Source organism: Oenanthe melanoleuca, chromosome 5, assembly GCF_029582105.1.
Source record: "Oenanthe melanoleuca isolate GR-GAL-2019-014 chromosome 5, OMel1.0, whole genome shotgun sequence".
NCBI lineage: Eukaryota > Metazoa > Chordata > Aves > Passeriformes > Muscicapidae > Oenanthe > Oenanthe melanoleuca.
The window spans coordinates 50137865-50158806 of NC_079339.1; the positions used below are offsets into that span (position 1 = coordinate 50137865).

The 20942-nt window shown below is 36.6% G+C and overlaps 1 protein-coding gene across 2 annotated transcripts in view; it reads left to right on the plus strand.

The window, feature by feature from the left end:
• Positions 1–20942, plus strand: part of PPP2R5C (protein phosphatase 2 regulatory subunit B'gamma) — a 76459-nt gene that overhangs the window by 6090 nt on the left and 49427 nt on the right. Inside the window, exon 3 of one of the 2 annotated variants that reach the window (XM_056493965.1) lies at positions 10857–11016. In XM_056493965.1, coding sequence (XP_056349940.1) covers positions 10857–11016 — 160 coding nt within the window. Of the gene's footprint in view, positions 1–10856; positions 11017–20942 lie in introns of those variants that run through there. The other variant, XM_056493966.1, reaches the window with a different exon arrangement.

The following is a 20942-nucleotide window of genomic DNA, read 5'->3' on the forward strand; positions in this document are numbered from 1 at the left end:
TTGTATTAGCCATTTTTCTTGCTGTGCAAGAAATGGATTTATTAACAGCATGTGTTGCTGGTGTTGGACTATAATCACTGCTAAAACCAATGTTAAAAATAATTTAAAATCTTTTAAGTGCTGATCCATGCGTCTATCCTGCCACTGTCTCACAGCCATCACTTTTCAGTAGGTTTATTACTGTAATGGCTTCCAGTGCAGAAATTTTGTAAGGCTTTCTTTTCAGAAGTTTTTCTTTCCTGCATTTTGAGGCCTTTTTAATTTAAAAGTATATTTCTTAAGCTACTTAGTATAGTGGTAATACTTTTCAGTAAATTAAGTTGCCAAAAAATTACAGAAATCTCTGTTTAAGGGGCTATCTTCAAACCACTTCAGCACAAAATTTCAGAGGATTTTCATCCCTCTGAAAGAACCTCCAGAAGACCATACCAGTTTTCTGTGATCACCTTTCCTTTGTTAGCCAGCACATGGTGAGGGAAGACTGTCAGTATTCTCACTACTAATTTTAATGATTCCTGATTATATGAGTGGATGTTCTCTATATATGCTGCTTATTTTTCTCATGTTTATTGTTTGTGATTTTCGTTGTGGTGCTAATTACCCTCAGAAACAAACATACCTGATCTTGAAGATGCATGGGAATTGTTACACAGTGTCCAGGTAGAGACTAGACTTTTCTACTTCAGAATTTTTAAAGTTATATTTTAAAGTCTTGGCACAAAGAAGTACTAATTTGACAGTTCATTTAGGCACCACAGCAGAGAAGGTTGAGGTTTGGGGATTGGGGAGGGGAGAAAGTTCAGGGATTGTTTTCTCTTTCTTGTTAATATGTATCAGGACTATTCCTAAAAAATTTCTGGAAATACCTTCTTGTCACAGATAAGTATTCACTTATGTAAAGCATCCATCATTTAGGTCTTTTCCATTATTGTTGTTCAGTTATAGATCACAGAATGGTTTGGGTTGGAAGGGACGTTAAACACCATCTAGTCGCAATCCCTCTGCCATGGGCAGGGTCACCTTCCACTAGACCAGGTTGCTCACAACTCCATACAGCCTGACCTTGAGTCCTTCCAGGGGTGGAGCATCCACAACTTGTTAGGGAAAGCTGTTCCAGTGTCTTACTACTCTCTCAGTAAAGAATGAAATTCTTCCTGATATTTAATCTAAACCTACTCTCAGTTTAAAGCCATTCCCTCTTCTCCTGTCCCTATATGCCCTTATAAAAAGTTTCTGTGTCTTTCTTGTTGGCACCCTTCAGGTACTGAAAGGCTGCAGTTAGGTCACCCCAAAGACTTTTTTCTCCAGGTTGAACAAACCCACTCCTCGCAGCCCTTTTTTTGTAGCAGAGGTACTCTATCCCTGTAACCATCTTTGTGACCCTCCTCTGATTTGCTCCAGCAGCTTCATATCCTTCCCATGGTTGAGGACCTCAAGCTGGATGCAGTGTTCCAGGTGGGGTCTCACCTGAGCAGAGCAGAGGGGCAGAATCCCCTCCCTCCCTGCTGCCCATGGTGCTCTGGATGCAGCCCTGCACACGGGTGGTTTCTGGGCTGCCAGTGCACATTGCTGGGTCATGTCCAGCCTCTCATCCAGCAGCAGCCCCAGAGCCTTCTCAGCAGGGCTGCTCTCATCTGTTCATCCCCAGCCTGGATGGATACCAGCCTTGCCTGGACCATGGTGCAGCACCAGTGCTTGGTCTTGTTAAACCACATGAGATTGACATGGGCTCATTTCTCAAGCTTGTCGGGACTCCTCTGGATAGCATCTCATCCTTCAGGAGTGTCAGCCCTCACTCCACTTGGGCAGTCTCTGTAACTCAGTAGCACTCCATTTTGGATACATTGCATTCATCATCTTTGAGGTGTAAGTTTGTTCTTTACTTGTTCTTCTTTAACAAAGGAGATACATTTTGCACTGACAGGCGTCTTCATCCTGTAACAACCCTAGCTGGGCCCTTGATCTACTCTTCAGTATGTGCTCAGTGGTGTGCCCCAGCTGGACAGGCTGACAGAATAGCCAGTGCTTTCATGGGCCAGTCTCATGTAGTGGTAGATAAAGATGATCTTAAAACTGGTAGTCTTGCATTTGGAAGAAGAGATAAAATTGAAATTTCAAACAACTTGTCCTCTCAAGTTTAAATCATGGAAGAACTATAAATACACAGTGTTAGACCATATAATAGCTTTCTAGAGCTATTAGTTTTGGATTTTACTTGTAACATTAGCAGAAAAGGATTTTATACCAAAAGTGTGTATGGAGCTGGGATGGATTTTTCTCTTGAGTCAGTTATAACAGATACAAAATAAAGTCTGTGGGCTTTGGAGTGGGTTTGTTTGGTTTTAAATTCATGTGCCAACTTCTTAAAAAAATAATTTGACAACTAATTTTTGATCATGTCTTGAAGTTCTGATTTTCTTTCCTAGAGAGATTATTTTAATGGGTTGATATAGCCATTAAAAATACTGGAATGTATACACTCTCAGTACTAAATGAGAAGCTATTTGCTGAGTAGAGAGATGTCATGTGTTATTCTTAGAGCATCTACAAAACTTTTTGTTTCTCTTAACTTCTTTAATTTTCCAGTTTTTATTGACGTCTTGGCTTTTTTGTTTTGGGAACTGGGATTTCCTTCTCTGTTCTGAGCAAAGGCACCTTAATACTGAATAGTGGAGGAGTTATCTTAATGGTGTTCGTTATGTAACTTTAACATTATGCTTTTAAAATGAATGGCATTATTAAAGTGTACTGAACATTGCTGTATACAAATATTTTATTGCCTAAAATTGGATGCTTCTGAAAACAGGATCTTATGCACTTCTACTTCTTACACAAGGCTGACAACTACTTGTGTAACATATGAGGTGTGAGAACTGTGTGTGGTTTAGTACTTGCTATCCTCTGCTTCCTAATGGTGGTTTTAAGCTCTCTGAATCCTTCCTGAATAGAAGCAGCACAGCAGGGAAGGTAAAGGCTGTTCTAATCAAAAAGAGCAAAAAGTGACTTTCAAAAATAGATACCAGCATTTTGTAAACTGAAAACATCCTTTTCATCCTTTGTTTCAAATTTCTTCTCTTAAATTTTTTTCATAAGAGTTAGGCCTAGTAGGCCTTAACTACTCAGAGAGTACTCTGATGTACATTAACATGTGTAATACAGAATTATTAATGTAGTTGGCCCTTAGAGAATACAAACAGTGAGAAAAAAACAGGTAGCTGTTCAATTTACCCATATGTTCACAGCCTAAAAACATAGCTTGTATGTACTTTTCTCCCCTCAATTTCATTTGAAAGCAGAATAAATTTGTAATTCCTGAAGTGGGATGATAGGCTTTGGGTTTTTTTGTTTGTGTGTCCTTCCCTGCAACAAGCTTAGAGGGCCATGTACAGAAACCAACCAACCAAAAGATAGGAAAAAAATCCTGGCCTATTCCTGAATATGCTTCTTAGAAGATGACTGCCAAATATTATAATTTGCTACACATTTATAGTGACTTTCATATACTTCCTCATCACTTCTCAAATTAGCAGTCTGAAATACTGATGCATAAGCTTCTCCAGTGACATGTAAAATAAAGGCATGATGAGAGCCAAAGATGAAATTATTTGGTGTAGCAGCTCTGTAGAAGCAGTTAAGGTTACTATTCATAGAATCATGGAATGGTCTGGTAGGAAGAGACCTGTATGATCATCTAGTTCCAACCCACCTGCCATGGGGACAGACACCTTCCACTTGACCAGGTTATTTATCATGGACTACAACTCTCTCAAATAGCATCTGATAGAAATACCAAATTGGTGGGCAGGAGGCAAAGGAAAAAAAGATTTCAATATGTGTGAAGTGAGAAGCTTCTATGAACAGATCAGGGAGCACAAAAATACGGACCTCAGTGGTAAAGCCACATGTGCAGTTGCCTTTGTTCATCGGTAGCTGTATAAATTAAAATTTACAGTAGAGTATAGGAGTTGGTGCATAAAGTGAAGAAGTTAGTGTGTGATTTCCTTCGAGTGTGGGAACCTCACATATATATGTGTGCATATGTGTATGTATATATGTATATGCATATATATATATATATATCTAAAAAGAACAAAGGTAGTTTTTGTTGTTTTGGGTTTGTTTGTTTGTTTTTAGTTAAAGGATACTTCAGGCTCATCAGAGAGAAATTATAAATGAAAATGAAGAACTAAAGCAATTTAAGCCAGGCCATACTTTATCCAGATTCTTAATCCCTGTATTTATAGAAATGTTTTAAAATAATATTTAGGACATTATCTGGTTTAAATCTTATTTAATCAGCTAACTGATGGTTGAAGGTAACAATTTTTTTTCTAAGGACTTTCCTTGCTTTGAAGTTTTGTGGTAGAAGATATATTAGGAAGCAAGGATTGCTTTGCTGCTTTTGTCAAGTACCACATGCTCGCCAATGGTGATGGTTTAGCAAATGCAGGGCAGTGTGAATGCACTTGAAGTCTGAGCCTGGGCACCCTCTCACCTTTGCCAGTACTCTACAACCTTGGGCTGAAGAAATGAGCTCTGACTGAAGGGAATCAAGTATCAGCTTGTTCCTGGAGTAAACTAGTTAGAGCAAAATTATGTTTACAAGAAGCAAATGGAAAACAAGCCTTATGCTACTGATATTTAATTGTGAATATAAAATTACAGTGTCAAGGATGCAGCACACTAAGCTGAAATATGGGATTGGTTTGATGTGTTGCAAGTCCAGTCTGTTAAACAAAGCTGTGATGATACAATTCTTCAGAAGATAAAATTTGAGTCCTGTGTATAAGCAGCTAACAGGAAATACAAGCAATGGTTTGTGTTGTTAAAAATAAATAGCAGCAAGAAAGGCAGAAGCACTTCAGTAAGTTGTGGATCAGTCTTCTAAAGTGGTTTGTGACTATAAAGTTTATTGTGGGCACCCCTCCACAGCAAAGAGGCCCAGATGGCCTTCACTGCTTGTAGGAAATGTCCCAGTCACTGACGCAATTCAACAGACTCCATGCTGTCTCTGGCAAAACACTAATGGAACTCCATAGTTAGACATTGAGAATAGCCAGCAGTAGCACTGCTGTATGTAAATGCAAAATCATGGTTGTTAAACAAGTACTACAACATAAATACATGAGTGCTAAAATATACGAACTTTGTCATTACTGTCCTGTTGAAAAGTTAATATTTTTGCTTATCGTTATAACATCATGGATCCTCAAAGCTTTAGGATGCAGCTCTTCCTGTAATAAAAGCATATTAAGTTATGCTGAGATACACTGCATAGTAATCTCAACTACAGAGAGTGTTTAACAATAATAAGCATATTTGTGAGAAAGGCAGCTGCAAAGATCATTCTAGCAGCCAGTCCAGGTATCATTCTGGCAAATGACTTTGTTGAGGAAAAACAATAGACATCTAAATTGCCATCTGTGTGAAACCACCCAAAGCCTTCAGCACCATAAGCTGCCTCTTCAGAGACTCCTCCCTAAGTTGTCTGTCCAAACTGAACAATAATGGCATAGGAGCAAGAATCTTCAACAAAGAACTTCAGAAACATCTGCTGTCCAAAATGGTACCCTGAAAAAATGCTGTTTCCCTGCCCTTTTTAACTGTGTTGTTTATGGATCAGTCTTTCCTTTTCTGTATCCAGTGTATTCCATATCAAGCTTTGTATAGTTTGTACAGATTCTCTCTAGAATGACAATATTGATGTTAAAAATCATATCTACTTGCTCCATAATAAACTCTGCCAGTACCTGCATGTACTAGAATTGCTGCAGACTGTCTGAAAGCTCTGTCAGGCCTTATCTTTAATACCATTAGTAAAAAGAGTTCATTCTGATGTTATCCTCATGTAAGTTGTGTTGGATTGTTGCTGTTAACAACACAGAATTGAAATCAGCTGACGAATACTGCTCTCCTGGTAGTGTTGTCTTGAACAATTTGCCTTGGTCCCAGCTGCTGATGTCACATCACCAGCCCACTTCCTGTAGTCTGGTGTGGATATATTTACCAGGTTGATGGCAGCTGGGCCATATGCCAGATATGATCTGTCCTTGTTCCCACCCCCAAATCAGTAAACAAAGATCTGCAAAGGAGAGAGCTCTGTGGTAGTGTTCAAGATTCCTGGAGTGTTCAGAGATTTTCACGCTACTTTGAAGTTACTGCAGAGGGAAAGAAACTACATGGAAGGCTCTTTAACTGCTCTCCACCCATTTTGACTCCTTGATCTTTGATTTCAGTTCTCATCTCAAGAGATTAAATTGAATTCAGCTTCTCAGCGTAATTACATTGATTATGTATTAAGCCTCAACCTGTTAGCCAAATTATTTAGGTTACGTACTGGGCCCTCAGTACAGTTTCGAAAATTAAGTTGTTAATGTTCTTTTCATGTTTTGTGATGATCTGTGTTTAGTTTCAGTAACCTGTATTTCAGTTTGATTGTAAGTACATTTTAGATGTAATCCAAAATGCTTTCATAGCAGTCTGAGGCTGCCTTGGCAAGAAATGAGCTCTTCTGGGTGCTGTAGATCAGACTTCTGTATATCCTAATGAAAAATAAGTCCATGGAGGCTACTTACTATACCAAAAGGAGAAGAGGGAATGACTTAATTCTGCATTAAAATAAGCATTTTCCCTCTGTTTCAGATTCAGACTAATGTTTCTTTTAAAGTGTTCTGTGCTCTTTGTTCTGTGTACTTCTATTTCACAGGGAACCTTAATCATGTGTGAATTGGTACAGGGTTCACCTATCCAGATTTCATAGTCCAGAGGTTTTTCCTCCAGGTTTTGCTGCTTCATTGTGGAATGGTGTGCACACTGATATAAACTTGAATTCAGTGGTGATACTTACTAGAAGGTAGAAATTTGCATATTAGTCTTAGACTGATCTGTGTAAAGAAGCACCATGTAGGGTGCTGCCCAGCACTGTGTTTCTTCAGGCAGAGGATCTCCACTGTCTTGTGCTTAGGAGATCTGATTTTTGTCACTGATTTAAGCCATCCAGTTTTCTAAATCTTTTAATGACAGATGCATCAAAGTGATTTTACTGTCATTTTCAGATCCTCACCCTGCTCTTACCAGTTTATCTTAGAAAGCAGTATGCAAGCTTGCAGCATCATTATATAGTTGATCCCACTCTAGGCTTGTCTTGGTTTGGCTTTTGATTTTGTAGATCAGAAAGCTTTGTGTCCCTTGGTCTAAGTCAGTTACTAGTGAGTGTGCTTTGAAAGCTAAGGTCAGACAGAGTTCTTCTGGTTGTCCTTGTTTGTCAAGGTAGCTTCAATAGCATTTTTGGGAGACTGTCGGAAAGGGACGATTGTCGGAAGAAGAAGGTTCTTCTGAAAGACTTATTGATGTACATTGCATGCTGAGTGGATCCTCCTTTCAAGTCCCACCATACTTTGTCTTGTGTCTTAGTTGTCCAAAAGTAAAAGTTGCATTGTGGGATGCTTGATGATGATCAGTTTAATTTAAAAAGAAAAATTGGCTGTAACTGTAGATGTGCTTGCTGTGCTCATATCTTTCTTTCCCTGATTGCAAACTTAGTGTCATGTTCTTATCTTTACCTGCCTGTATAATGTCAGAAGGGTGAAAGATGCAACTTTGCTCAAAAGAGTGATATTAAGAAAAGCAATGCACCACATCCTGCTTGATGCAGGATTTGAGGGATGCAAGGGCTATCTACCTTGAATTGTTGTGACTGGCAAGAAACCTTCTCCCCACCTTTCACTCTCTTGAATTAATCTTAAGCTTAGTCACAGGCACTGAGAAACATAAGCTGTATATTTTCAATTGTTAAAATCAGATTTTAAAAGTTGAACTCACACTTGAGCTGCTTGTCTTAATGTTCATTAAAGTATGTAAAGCTCTAGCTTGTCAGAAATAAACTGATCAGAAAACCTGAGGGTTGTGTTTTAATCATGATTTGAAGAAACATTCTCAGTGTGACATTTTTCAGAGCAGTTTGTGCACATTTTTAGATGTTTATCAGCACTTCTGGAATTGATTGTGTCTGTCTATATAAATATTTGGGTAGGAGGGAGCTGTTTGCCAGAACAAGGGCAAGAATAGGTATTGCTTATTCTAGTCATAGGAAGAGAATTGATAAAAAGTTGTCTATAGCTTGACTGTTCTGGTGTCAAATATATTGAACTGTTCACTGATGTATCATTTACTCTTGGGAGTTGTGGTGTCTGTGGCAGTTTTGTTTGTTACTGGGAGGAAGAAGTTGAGCTTGGCCATTCCACCTGAACTCTAAAGCACTGTACTTTCATAAAAAGTGTGTTACCTTGAAATCTTTAGCAGATGCATGCACAATTGTTAGTCTGAATTTGTTTACCTTTTTTTTAAGCAATGTGGTTAAAATTACTGAGCTTTGTGGCTTACGTTGGCTTAACTCCCTTTCCAGGTGCCTTTCTATCCAATGTTGTCAGCAAGCCCTGGAGGCCAGCTCTTTTGTGGTAGTGCCAGTTGCAGAGGTCATTGGGTACTGCTGCATGGCACTGAAATAATGGGTTAGAAATTATTCTGGCAGCTTTCTGGTATGTGCTGGCTGACTGGAGCATGACTGAAAAGCAGGGGTGATCATGCTTGATGGTAGGAAGGAGGAGGAAATCTGTTGGATAAATGGTCCAGTGATTCAGGGATAGAATTACTCTGGAGTCATCGCTTCTAGTTGAGAAGTTGCCATAGCAACAAAAAAGCTTTCTTTCAACATTTCTAATCAGAAATGTTACCCATCCTCTTAAATAACCACTTTTGGCTAATTTTAGAATTTTTGCAGTTTAGAATACTTGCTTCCCTGAGGTGTGTGCTACCTTAAGGTACTGTTGTGTGAACATGTGCAGACACATGAGAGCACCTGTTAATTTGAAATGGAGAATTTGTTTGGGAATACAGGAAACAGGAAAATGGGTTTTCCTGTTCCAAATAATGAAAAAATACAGGTGACAGTGGAAAGTAGTCAGTTTAGAAAAACACCATTAGGCTCAATAACAATATTGAAAGTACAGAATCCTGTGCAGTTATAATGTTTATGATGCATCTTAATTAGCATTTATTGCTTAATACTCCGTAAGTCATTGCTTTCTAATTCTTGGTGCTGTTTTTCTTTTAGCTTAGTCTATTAATATTTTTGTTTGTAATGCTTTTTAAAATTTCAATTAATGGCTAGAAATTACCTTGCAGATCATTTGTATTTCAGCATAAACATTTTTCTGCATTTAGCATCTGAGATTAAAAAATGAAATAGTCTGAAAAATGCAATGTAACAGGTATTACTTGTACATAAATGCTTTCAATTTGCTGGTATTTTACATTTTTACTGAAACAAGTTCTAGAGTGTTTTGGTAACTGAGATATATTCACTATACTATCTCCCCTTATTTGTTCTATAAGTCTGTATAAGCTGCTATGCTTTTATAATATTTAAAAATGACCATCTCAAATGTGTTTAATGAAATGTAAATGTTGTTTTCAGTCATCTTTGATATATTAAGTGCTGTGTGTATAATATATACAATTGTTAATCTATTCTTGAAATATATCTTCTTTCCCAGTCATGCTATTAGAAAAAACCATGCTAAATCATGCTAGTAGAAAAAAAATTGAATTAAATTAGTGTCTTGGAGACTTAAAAAGTATATATTTATGCATGGTAACATTTCCATGCATGCTGAATGTATACACTACAAGACTATGCAAATTGTTGATGAATAAGCTATACCTATAACACTTAAAAAAATTATAATTAAATCAAGTCAAACTGCCAAAGTACCAGTGTTACAACTTGATTTCCATCAGGAATTCCATTCCCATCTGATTTTTTTTTTCCCTACTGCTTATCTTGTGGGCACTTTTTGATAAAAATATGGTCTTTCCAGTAAGGAAGAAGTGCCAAGGTATATTTTAAGATGTCTGTGCTTCTAGTTTGCAAATTTGAGAGACTTCTACAAATTAAGGGCATGCAAAATTAATTACAATATTGCAGCAAGAGGTCCTTGTCAGCTGTTTCTATATTTTTAGTGTAGATCACTCCTAGATGTTTTATCATTCTTGTAATGAATGTAATGAAATTATTCATATTTTAAAAGTTAACTATTGCCTCCTTTAAACCTGCTTTTCCTCCTTCAGAAAAAAAAAAATGGAACGAGAAAGGCAGCACCACAAGTTCTGACAGGCTTTTGTTAATGATGCATTTTATTCATCTTGAGAGAGAAAGCACCATCAAGTGTAGTCAGGGAAATAACAGCAAACTGGAAACCTGTAGTGGGAACCATTTTTATGGGTTTATGTTATAAACTTCATATAGAAGTACAGTGACAATCTAATAAGGATTATTACAGTAAAAACAACTTGCTTTGAGTAGGCAGTAAACCACTACAAATCTTAATGCATGTTTTAGAAGCTGTTAAAGCTACTACAATAGTAAGAGTCACTCCTTGAACTTTATGTCAAAGCCTGACTGCCCTGGCCAAGCTTAGGACTCTAGCAGCAAGGCACAGCATGAATAGGCAGTGAAAGTTTTGCCTGCTGTAAATACACAAGTTTCTCTGGTCCCTTTGAAGGAACTACATAATTTGAAAATTTCTTTTCAGTTGTCTGGTAACTTCAAATAAATGGGCTACTGCATGTACCAAGGTGATCTATTCCCATCTGTATGAGGGCTGTGGTACGGAAATGAATGCTGAAAAGATGAGCAGAGCAATAGGTGGTAATACAGTAAGAGGGTGATGGATACAGTAGTTTAATTTAAAGCATATCAATTAATATTAATTATTTCTGTGATTAAAATGACTTGTTAGAAGATTTTTATTTCTAAGTTCAGCTGTAATTAACTGCTTTAATTTCTTTTTAACCAGGTGTCAAACAAAAAGTCAAATAGCACTCCTCCCCCGGCACAACTATCTAAAATCAAAGTACCAGCACCACAGACTGTAGTGAAGAAGGAAAAGCGTCAGAGTTCTTCAAGGTTTAACGTTAGCAATAACAGGGAGCTTCAAAAACTGCCAGCTTTAAAAGGTATGTCTTTCTAAAGTAGAATTACTCTTGTGGGGAAATTTGGGCATGAGACCAAGAAGCATCTCAACTATCCTACTTTTAATATCAGGACAGCATGCATAATACATCAAGTATGCACATATGCAAACTGCACATACTTGCACTGGGTGGTTATTTCTTTTGTTTTATCTGCATTTGAGCACTTCCAGTATGTTGCCTTCTTGGCAATCAGTATAGGCAATGTCTGTGTGACAGCATATTCACTCATCTCACATAAAAGCAGAATATTTGGGCTCTCTTTGCAAAATATTAGGCATCTGTCCTCAGTGCAGTGTGCCCAAGCCTTGATTTGTGCTAAAATTTCTCTTGACATTGTTAGAAGACCTGATCTATCACTATGTATGGGTCTGTTTTTCCTAAGCATGGGTCAGGCAGAGTGGTGCCTTTTTATTGCATATGAATTTTTCCTTTGTTGATTTTAAGGCATTATTATCTCTTAGATTTACATTTACTTCCATCTGTGACAAAAAGATTATGATAATTGATGCGTTTTTCTCTTACTAACCCAGCTTTTATCATCTTTATTTGCTCTGAAGGCTTATTTAGAGGAAACAAAAAAGGCAGTTTTGAAGTGCAGTGTGTACTGCTTTACAGTGTTCAAGATTGGCAGTGAAAGTCTAATAGATCACTGAAATGTTGAGTAGTACTAGTGTAGGCTATGTGAAATTATTGGATCCTTTCCTCCATTCATCATTTTCTTAATATAATATATTAGTGTTTATTGAAAATAAACACTGCTTCTCAGCCTATCTGAATTTACACTGCATTTCATTCAGATCAAATTACATTGCAGGATTTTTCTCTTCACACAGATACTGTTTTTACAAAAAGAATCTGAAATACTGTCCGTCATGTTAGTATAGCAGCCTATATACAAGATGCTATTTAATATATTTCAAGACGAAAGTACTGCTTATTTAGTTAGTTTATTTCATTTTTACATTTTTAATAAGAATATTTAGCACCACAGGTTATGAATAATGTGTTCTGTCTTTTAAACTGATATAAAAGGTTAATGCACAAACTATGACAACTAGGGCATGAGTGACATAAGCAAGACACTGAATTAAAGTAGTGATTTTTTAAGAAGTTATGCATACAACCACATTGACTGGCATAACCTTTTGTTCAAAGACTTGGCCACAAATAAAATAATTTGTTTCTTGGTCCTATTTTAAATACAGTGGTTCTGCTAGTGCCTGGGACGGCAGCTCAGTGATACCAGAACTGAGCATGCAATGAGAAGCAGTGTGGACAGAAAGCTGGAAATGGGGAAATGAGTGCAGATAGGACAGGGGAGAGCTAATCCATCCTACAGTGGTGAAGGTGAAGTTTAAGATCTCTTTCTTCCTTGGCTGTGTTGCAGTTTAAACCAGTAGGCCTGTGAAGTGCAGAAGAATGCTTGCTTGTAGTTGGAGGAGGGAGGAGTAAAAAAAAAAATTCTTAGAACCTGTCTGAGGTATTTTCTCAGAGCATTCTATCACTTTTTGACACAGTGTACCTATTTGTGGAGAAATGATAAAAGTATTGTGCATTGGAATTGCCTTGAGTGTGCAATCACTCCCCCCACCTTCAGGTGAAAGGAATGAAAAGATCTTTTCTGTGGCGGATGCCTGATGCTGTCTGTATGTCCCCAGGTTGTCAAGGGCCAAAGTTTGTTCTGGAGCACTGGTGCAATTGTTGATCTAGTGAGGGGTAGTAATTACCACCTTTTACTAGTAAAGGCAGTAGTAGCTTTATTTTCAAGCTGTGCCCAATCTCATAAACATACCAAACGTCTGCATAATGGCTATGCTTACTCCTGATGTAATTCCAACCTGCCAGGGTTGCTGGGAATACTGTTGGCCAGTCACACTGTTCCTCTAGAAGATACAGAGATATTTGACTTGATGTGTGTTTAGTGGGTCAAGTGAATCTGGGAAACTTTTTTTTGGACATCTTTAAGTGTGTTGTTTAATGTCTGTGTCTGGACAGGAGTTAAATTGGACTGGCAGGCTGTAATTTAAAGTACTGAAATGATTAAGACAGGTTTGACTTCTATGAAGTGCTGGGAAGAACATAGTGTTCCTTCAGGTTAGCTATGCTTAACCAGCTTTCAGGCTTCTGTTACTCATAACAGGTGGCTGTATTTCTATGGCTACAGTACCTGAGGAACCTTTCTTTTGTCTGTAGTAGAGTAAGAGATGTGTATTTTCTTACAAATGTTGCATTGATTACTGTGTGGTGTGATGTACTTTACATGAGATTGTATTTTAAGCACAAAATATAGAATGGAGTTGTCATTGTATACTTTAAGGTCCCTGTTAGATATGTGAAAGCATGTATCTGGTAAGATCTAAATTATCTGTGTGCCAAGTCTGGAGATGAGGTCAGCAGATCACTTGAAATAGTGAGAGGGAAAGGAGGAGCTGCCAAAGTGGCTTTTCATCAAGATTTCTTATTTAAGAAATACTTTTTGATCTTCAGGCGTGCTGCAAACTTTCTCTTGGGTGTTTCACAAAAGGGCTGATGATAAGCTTCTGGAAAGACCAACATATTTGCCCTGGTTACTGGTATTAGTGTAGTATGATTTGTGTTCATTGGAGCAACTTATGATTAATGTTATGCACCTTCAGATTATCCAGGAAGTGGAGGAGCAGGATAGCTCAGGTAATGCACAAAGAAAAGGAAATAGATCATGAATTAAGAGGCTCCAAGAAGAAAGCTGAATGTAGAAAAGAGAAGTCTCTGATGTAATTGGTTTGTGGAACATCAAGATCCATATATTAGCAAAGCTGCAAGCTAGTCAAGCTCCCTGCAGCACAGTGCAGTGCAGTCTGATTTAGTTGGGTAGAACAGGTAGCTTGTCTGCCCACAGATAACCTAGAAGTATCTCTGGAAAAGTGCCTTCAGAACAGTATCAAACATCTTGAAAAGATCTTACCTCTTTTCACCAAAAAAATAGAAAAATTCTGTGCCAACAAACTTGTGCTTTTTTGATTTCTCTTATCCAGTTCCCTTTGATAGCTAACATTGGTAGTACAAGTACTTAAGTTACAAAAAATTGATTTTTGCTTCAAATTGTTTATTGGGAAAAATTACTGGATTTAAAGATGTGTTTTGTTTTATTTTATTGAGGTTTGAAAACTTGCAGATTAATGCTTGGTTTATATAAAATATAAATGGCAAAGGGTGCTTCAGCTTTTAGACACTTACCAGTTTCTTCATTTTTAGTTTCCTAAGAAAACAGTTTGTAATTTAGGGTATGTTAAAATTAGTATATTAAATATAAAATATTACCATTATATAAATTGTAAAAATTGCTTAAATCTTTAAAAATATTTTCTCTTTGAAATAAACAGTGTAAGTATTCAGTGTTATTATGTAAATATACTTTAAAAGTAGCATACCCAAGCTTGTGCATACATGACGCAGCACTGACACAGTGAAGGAGTTTGTGTTCTTTGCAGATCCTCACTTCAGCTTTCTGAGTTGAATTCATTGTTACATTATTGGTAATTTTTTCATGGTAAAGGAGATTTTTAACTGTGCAAACAGGTGAATATACTTGTATTTGTACGTTATTTTGCATGAATGTGCTGATTTTAGTAAATAGTAAATGTAGTTAAATGTAAAATAGAAATGACTGTACAAAGTGGTGAGATTTTTGAGGATGTGATCTGAATCTTTACAATTAAGAAGGAATTCTCATTCTCTCACAATGAGAATTTTTAAATATTATATCAAAACACCCTAACTAGGATAAAATACACTGTCAAATACAGTTGTGTCACAAATCTAACTTTAACCTTCAAGTAATACTCATGAAAAGGAATGTTCTCCTGTAGAATGTCAGTTCTAGAATAACAAATTTAAAAAAATAAGTCAGTACTACTTAATATTCTGAAATGTTGCACACTTTCCCAATGAATGTATGTTAGTCACGCATATGTAAATTTGGGCATGATTCAAAAATACGCTTTTTGGTAGAATATTCATATACTTTTAAAAAGCTGGGTAAAATCCTTTTACAGCCATATAAAGGCCTCTTGGGATGCAGTGTCATGATTTAGTTTTGGTTTTTTGTTGGTTTTATTTGGGGTTTGGGGGTTTCTTTCAGATAAAAGTGAACATTGTTAGATACAACAGAGAATGGATGTCGGCTTTTATTTTCAAATATAGTTCTGAATTTATTTGAAAAGTTACTATTTACATCTTGGATTTGGATTTGATCTCAAAGATGTGGATACAATATTGTTATAAAGGTTTTTATGAAGGTAGGGAGAAATTATCTACATTGACAGCTGAGGACATATGTACTGACTTTTAGTGGTGAGAAGTATGGAATTGGTTTTTTAATGTAGAATATCTGCGCGTGGTAGGATTAAACAGATTCTGGTATTTTGTTGTTGAAGATCTTGCCACACGTTTTGATCAGTTCTGGTTTTGATCTTCTGGTGATGTCAGTTTCTGCTTTAGCATGGTTTCAACAATAGAAGTACTATTAGTCATATCTATTTGAAAAACCCAAAAACAACCAAAAAAACCTACCCAGTAAAAGTGGGGGGTGGAAAAGAGATGAACATGACAGGTCATTTTTCTGAGCACATTTCATGCAGAGACCATGATTCTTGTATTTTTTCAAACAGGGACTTCAGAGCTCTGCCAAATTCTGACTCTGTTCTGTGTAAAAGAACATCAGGGTGGTGTCTCAACTTGTCTGCCTGTGATACAGGACTGATAGGGAGGCAGGCATTATTAAAGCTTTCCTAATGTTTTTAAGTTGTAAATGGCTGTCTAGGAGATAGCTCTGTTTTCATCATCTGTAAAATAGTCTGATTAATCAGAATTGGAGAAGAGATGATTCTAGTTTGAGTCTGAGACCTAAAGAAACAATTGTACCAAATTTTGATTGATAAAGCTTTGGAAACTGTGAGAAAGAAGGAAAAAGTGAGAATTGCTCAAGAGTTCAGAAATATAAAATTATTGTGTGGTTTTCTCAACTGCAGAGTACAGATAAGTAAACAAAACTGATAACAAGTAAATGAGAAAGCAAGTCATGTTCTTGGTACTGTAAAGAAATTCAGCCATGTATGTTGATAATTTCTACAAACTCATATTGGAATATGTTTTAATTTAGGCAGAGTGTGTTGTTACCTGTTCATTTAAAACTAGCATCTATTTTCATGATACAAAAGAGACTGACTGGGTGTGTGCGATATAATTGTATTTATGAGAATCATGGCACTAATGAACTGCTTTGGGGTTTTGAGGAGCCTTTTTCATATAAGCTGCTGAAATTGGAGATCTCAGTGTTTAAGATCACTTTCATTGCAGAAACCCGCTCCTGCCACTTGTAATTTATGTGGAGAATAAATATGCAGTACTTTGGCCTTTCCAGTTTTGTTGTACTTCTTATGTGCGTGCATGGCAATTAAGGAGTTGTGTCCGGCTGCAAGGAGGTAGCATTCCTATTTAGCTAAAAGTATTTTATGCAAAGTAACATGGTAGATTAAACAAGATAATGCTGCTATAAAATGTAATTTTCCCTAATACATAATTCATTTAAAAGGCAAGACACTGAGGCAAAATAAATTAATTCTCATGTAAAATATCAATGAATGCAGTTTTGTGAAACAGATCATTCTCCTCTCCCTTGTATGTGACCTATAGTGGAGTAACTCAGTATGCTAAATGCTGTCCTTCTGGTCCTGACTGTGTTCATGCTTTTATAGGTTTTTTTGGCAGCCCAATGTTGTATTTCATTTATTGGAACAAAAAGTCCATAATGGAAAAACTGCAGGAGCTTATTCTTTCCTATATTTGTATGGTTGTGTCAGTGAATGTATGTACTTTATTATGTGAAGGAACTGTGGATGCTCTTTGTCCAGTTACTTTAGCAACTTTGTCCTTGAACTTAGATCTTAAAAGCATTATTAGTATTGCGTAAACAGATTTTCCTGTACTGATTTTTCTTTTAAATGTGTAAAATAATTATTAAAATGTGTCATTAAGCGTATAGATTTCTTAAACCAAAAGCTGACAATTGTTTGGTGTTCATATAGGAATATATGATCTATCAGTGGTTATAAAGTAATTAATAGTAAAATATTTAGAAATTATCTAGTCTGAATTGCTATGTAGCATTTTAAAAATTAAGAAACTTGATAGCTAGTGAATGAAGAACTACCAAACAAAAAGGTGTTAGAGGAAAAATACTTCGTTTTAGTATGTGAATTCTCTTCCTTCAGCTCTTTTTACATTAAATCAGGCTGGGATTAATGAGCCGTTTTTCATTTCAACTGCCCTATCAAACACCTACTCATTAGTCAGCAGCTGAAAGTGTTAGAAGAATGCACTACATCTGTCACTGGCAGCATTTCCTACCAAACTTGTTTTCACTGAAGTTTGGATAGAATCTATAAAAATAGGATTTAAAATGTGGTATTCTCTTATTTTCTAGATTCTACCTGTCTCTGAATTCAATTTAGATCTCTCTTAAAATGACTTCTATTATGCCCTCATTCACAAAAGGAACATTTTGTTCCATTGCATAGATCCTCATTATAATCAGACCTGCACATTTTTTCTGCTGCACTGAACTTCTTTCTTCCTAAGACCTCTACATATCAAACATTGAATTTATATATATGTAAATATCAATCAGTGGTTGTTGGATAACTAGCCTGGTCTCAAATTTTTACTCTTAAATGTAATTTTTATGCTTTGTTTCTTTAATGGGTTATGTGTGACCTATGTAATAAGGCCACAGACAGCAGTGAATTTGGTGTTATTTTGGTGGGTTTGCAGAGGGCTTGATTAAAATAGTGTGCCAGTATTTGAAACGAGTTTCTGCAATCTGCCCTAGGAATTATGTTTTTGTACCAATGCTAATTTTAAAACAAATTTATTATAAGGTAATGATTTTCTGTTGTACAGCTTTCTGAACTCAACCAATATCTACTGGCTTTTCTCCTTACCCCGACTCACAAAACTTTTTGAGTATACAAGATTGATTGAAGGAAAACTTGGCACTATTAAACCTGTGTGCTACAGTGGCCATGCAAATATTAGGAAATCCAGATAGAGACAGGAAATCCAGTCACAGTCCAGACTTTACCAATTCCTCTTTTAATTAAATTTTGCTGTACTAGAAGGAGTGAATATTATAATTTTTTCAATGAGGAATTGTCTTTTGCCATGCTTCAGACTTAGGAATTTTTTAAGGAAGCTGCGTGATAGTTCATATCCCTTTCTTTTATCCAGGTAAGTATATTTTTCTTATCTATTTCTTTTGATAGCTGGGTATTAACGTGGTGTTTATGGCCTCTGCTTCCTTGAAGAATTTCTTCTTGGCTGTCCTTTGGAATTGGGTCAGAACCTAGTAGGAGAGCCCCATATCCTTCCTATTGCTACAGGTTTTCCTCCAGAGTGTGTAGTATCCAGTACCTTTTCTTCTCTAAAACAAAGTTATTGTCTTTGAATAACTCATTGTTCAGTGTTGTGATGAGACCCACGTTTTCTTATAGCCTGGCATAATTTATGAGAACAGTAAGTTTTGTGTAGGCTGTAATTGGAGAGGGGAAGAAGTAAACTATATAGCTCCTACCAGATAAAGCAAGTCATGTTTATTTCTGTCCCTTTTTTGGGTGTCTGTCTGGTGGGCCAGATAATGGAATCAACATGGCTCAAACTCACCCTTTTCTCATTTTAACTGTGCTCAGTTTCCTAATCTGTTTCAGCCATGCAGCTGCACAAACCCTTGTGCAGCAATTTCAGACAGTTGGGCACCTGTGCCTCAGAAGGGAGGGGGTTGCAGCATAGTTCCTGTAGGTTTAGCTCAACTTAGACTGCCATGGAACACAGTCTAAGTTAGCAGAAAACTCAGCTGGCAATAAAGTGGCTTTCTGTTGGCTTAGGGGACTACACCAACTCAGCTGTGGGTCTGATGACCACTGAAGCAGATGAGAGCAAAATATTTTCAAATGTAAAGCAGAGAGGAGTGCAGGAAGGGGCCTGAAACAGCCTGCAACAAGGCTGGCTTAGGTTGATGAGGAGTAGCAATTTCAGCAATTGTGGAATTACGCCTTTAGTAACCTTAAAGCTCAGACTAATTATCCTCCCTTACTCTCAATCAAAAAAATGAAAACTCATGTAGTCTGAGAGGTAACCAACTTCTTGTTGGTTCTTCATGTAAATAGAAGTTCATGCAATTTTAATTATCTTATGTTGTTGATTCTGCCACTATCAATTAGAATAGTAGGTGGTATAGAATGGAAATAAAGGCAACCTCTGGGCAGCTGAATTTGCTGTGTGTGTTGTGAGGGGGTGAGGAGCGGGGTGAATGGTTGTTTTTAAAATCAATAACCCAAATGGAGTGTTTATTTTTGAAAAAGTGGTACATAGCCTCCAAGTGCAAAGAGTATTCATTAGCTATAATGCTGGTTCCTAAGTAAATTATCTTTAAGGTCTCTTCCAACCGAAACCATTCTATAATTCTAAAAAGTTACACAGTTATATCCTGAGAACTTTATTGGATTTTTTCTTCATTCCCATCATTGGAAAGTTAGAAGTGACAAGCAGGGTTCAGAGGAAACCTGTAATAGCTACAGTTTCACTATGTTGTCAATATGGGTTTTTAGTTCATTTAATTCTAAAAATGGATAGCTGAAGTTAATACTGTTTTTCATTTTCTTGCAACAGAAATGTCTTCATAAATTTGTTAAAGTAAGCTCTTCTTCCTCCCATTGATATTCATTAGCTCTGCTCCACATGCACTAATATTCTTTCCCTTCCATTAGGAAGTCAATTCCTAATTCAATTTTCTTTGCAATTTTTTCCCAAATGAAGTTGCTAAAAATACTTCAGCTTAAGTAAATATTTTCCTTTGGTGGCAAATCAAATATTTTAAGACTGAAACAAAGGGAGGGTATACAAACCTCCTGAGCAGAATGTACTCTCAATCTGTCCAATGGTGAGAAGACTGCAGATGTTGTTAACCATAAAGGTCTTATGAAGACCAAAGTACTTCAGCTCCACTAGTGCCTTGTAAGAATTACACCAGAAATAACACTGGTTTATGGATGTTTTAACCAGTTTCTCAGTTTTTTTGTTTTTAAAGTAGTGGATTCAGACCTAACAGAGTCCAGCAAAAAAGAAGAAATGAGAACATTTCTGCAAGAGAAAACAGTGAATGTGACTGAATGTTCTGCTGATAGGACTGCTAGTTCTGTGAATGTCACATTTACTCTCTCTAATGAAGAATTTTCTAGGGGCTTGACTTTTAAACCGTTACCTAAAATTTGCTAATGAATATCCAACTATTAAAGTCATGCTTATGTATAAATTAGGAAATGGCACTGTAACTAATGTTCCATTTTTGCTCTGTTGTTGAATTGTGTCTGTGACCAGAGGGACAGCCTTCCTGGCCATTTAATCTTTGCAAGGAGTTTCAGAGAGATAGAAGCAGCAGCTGACCATTAAAGCAAAGACCTGAGTAGAGAGGAGTGATAGAACAGCTGTTCTTAAATATATGGTTACCAGATAAACAGGAATTTTAAACCTAATTTTTTCTGTTTCATATTGTGGTTTATTATTATAAATAATCAGATTCTGCTTTAAGATTGGGAAAAGAAACAGAATTTGCTACAAGATCTTGCAGTGAAAATACTTCAAAAAATTGCCCAAGCTGTTTAGGTTTTCCCTTCATTCGTCAAAGCCTTGTAGAAAACCTTGTTAGAGATCAATCTTGGTTTTATTTTTCAATTGATTTTTTAAAGACATGTCTCTATGGTAGCTTTTTTTCTTTTTTTTTTTTTACAAGGCTAAAACTCTCATTGAACTTGGTGATTTTAAAGGTCTATTCCAACCTTGATGATTCTATGGTTCTAAGACATACTCAAGGGATA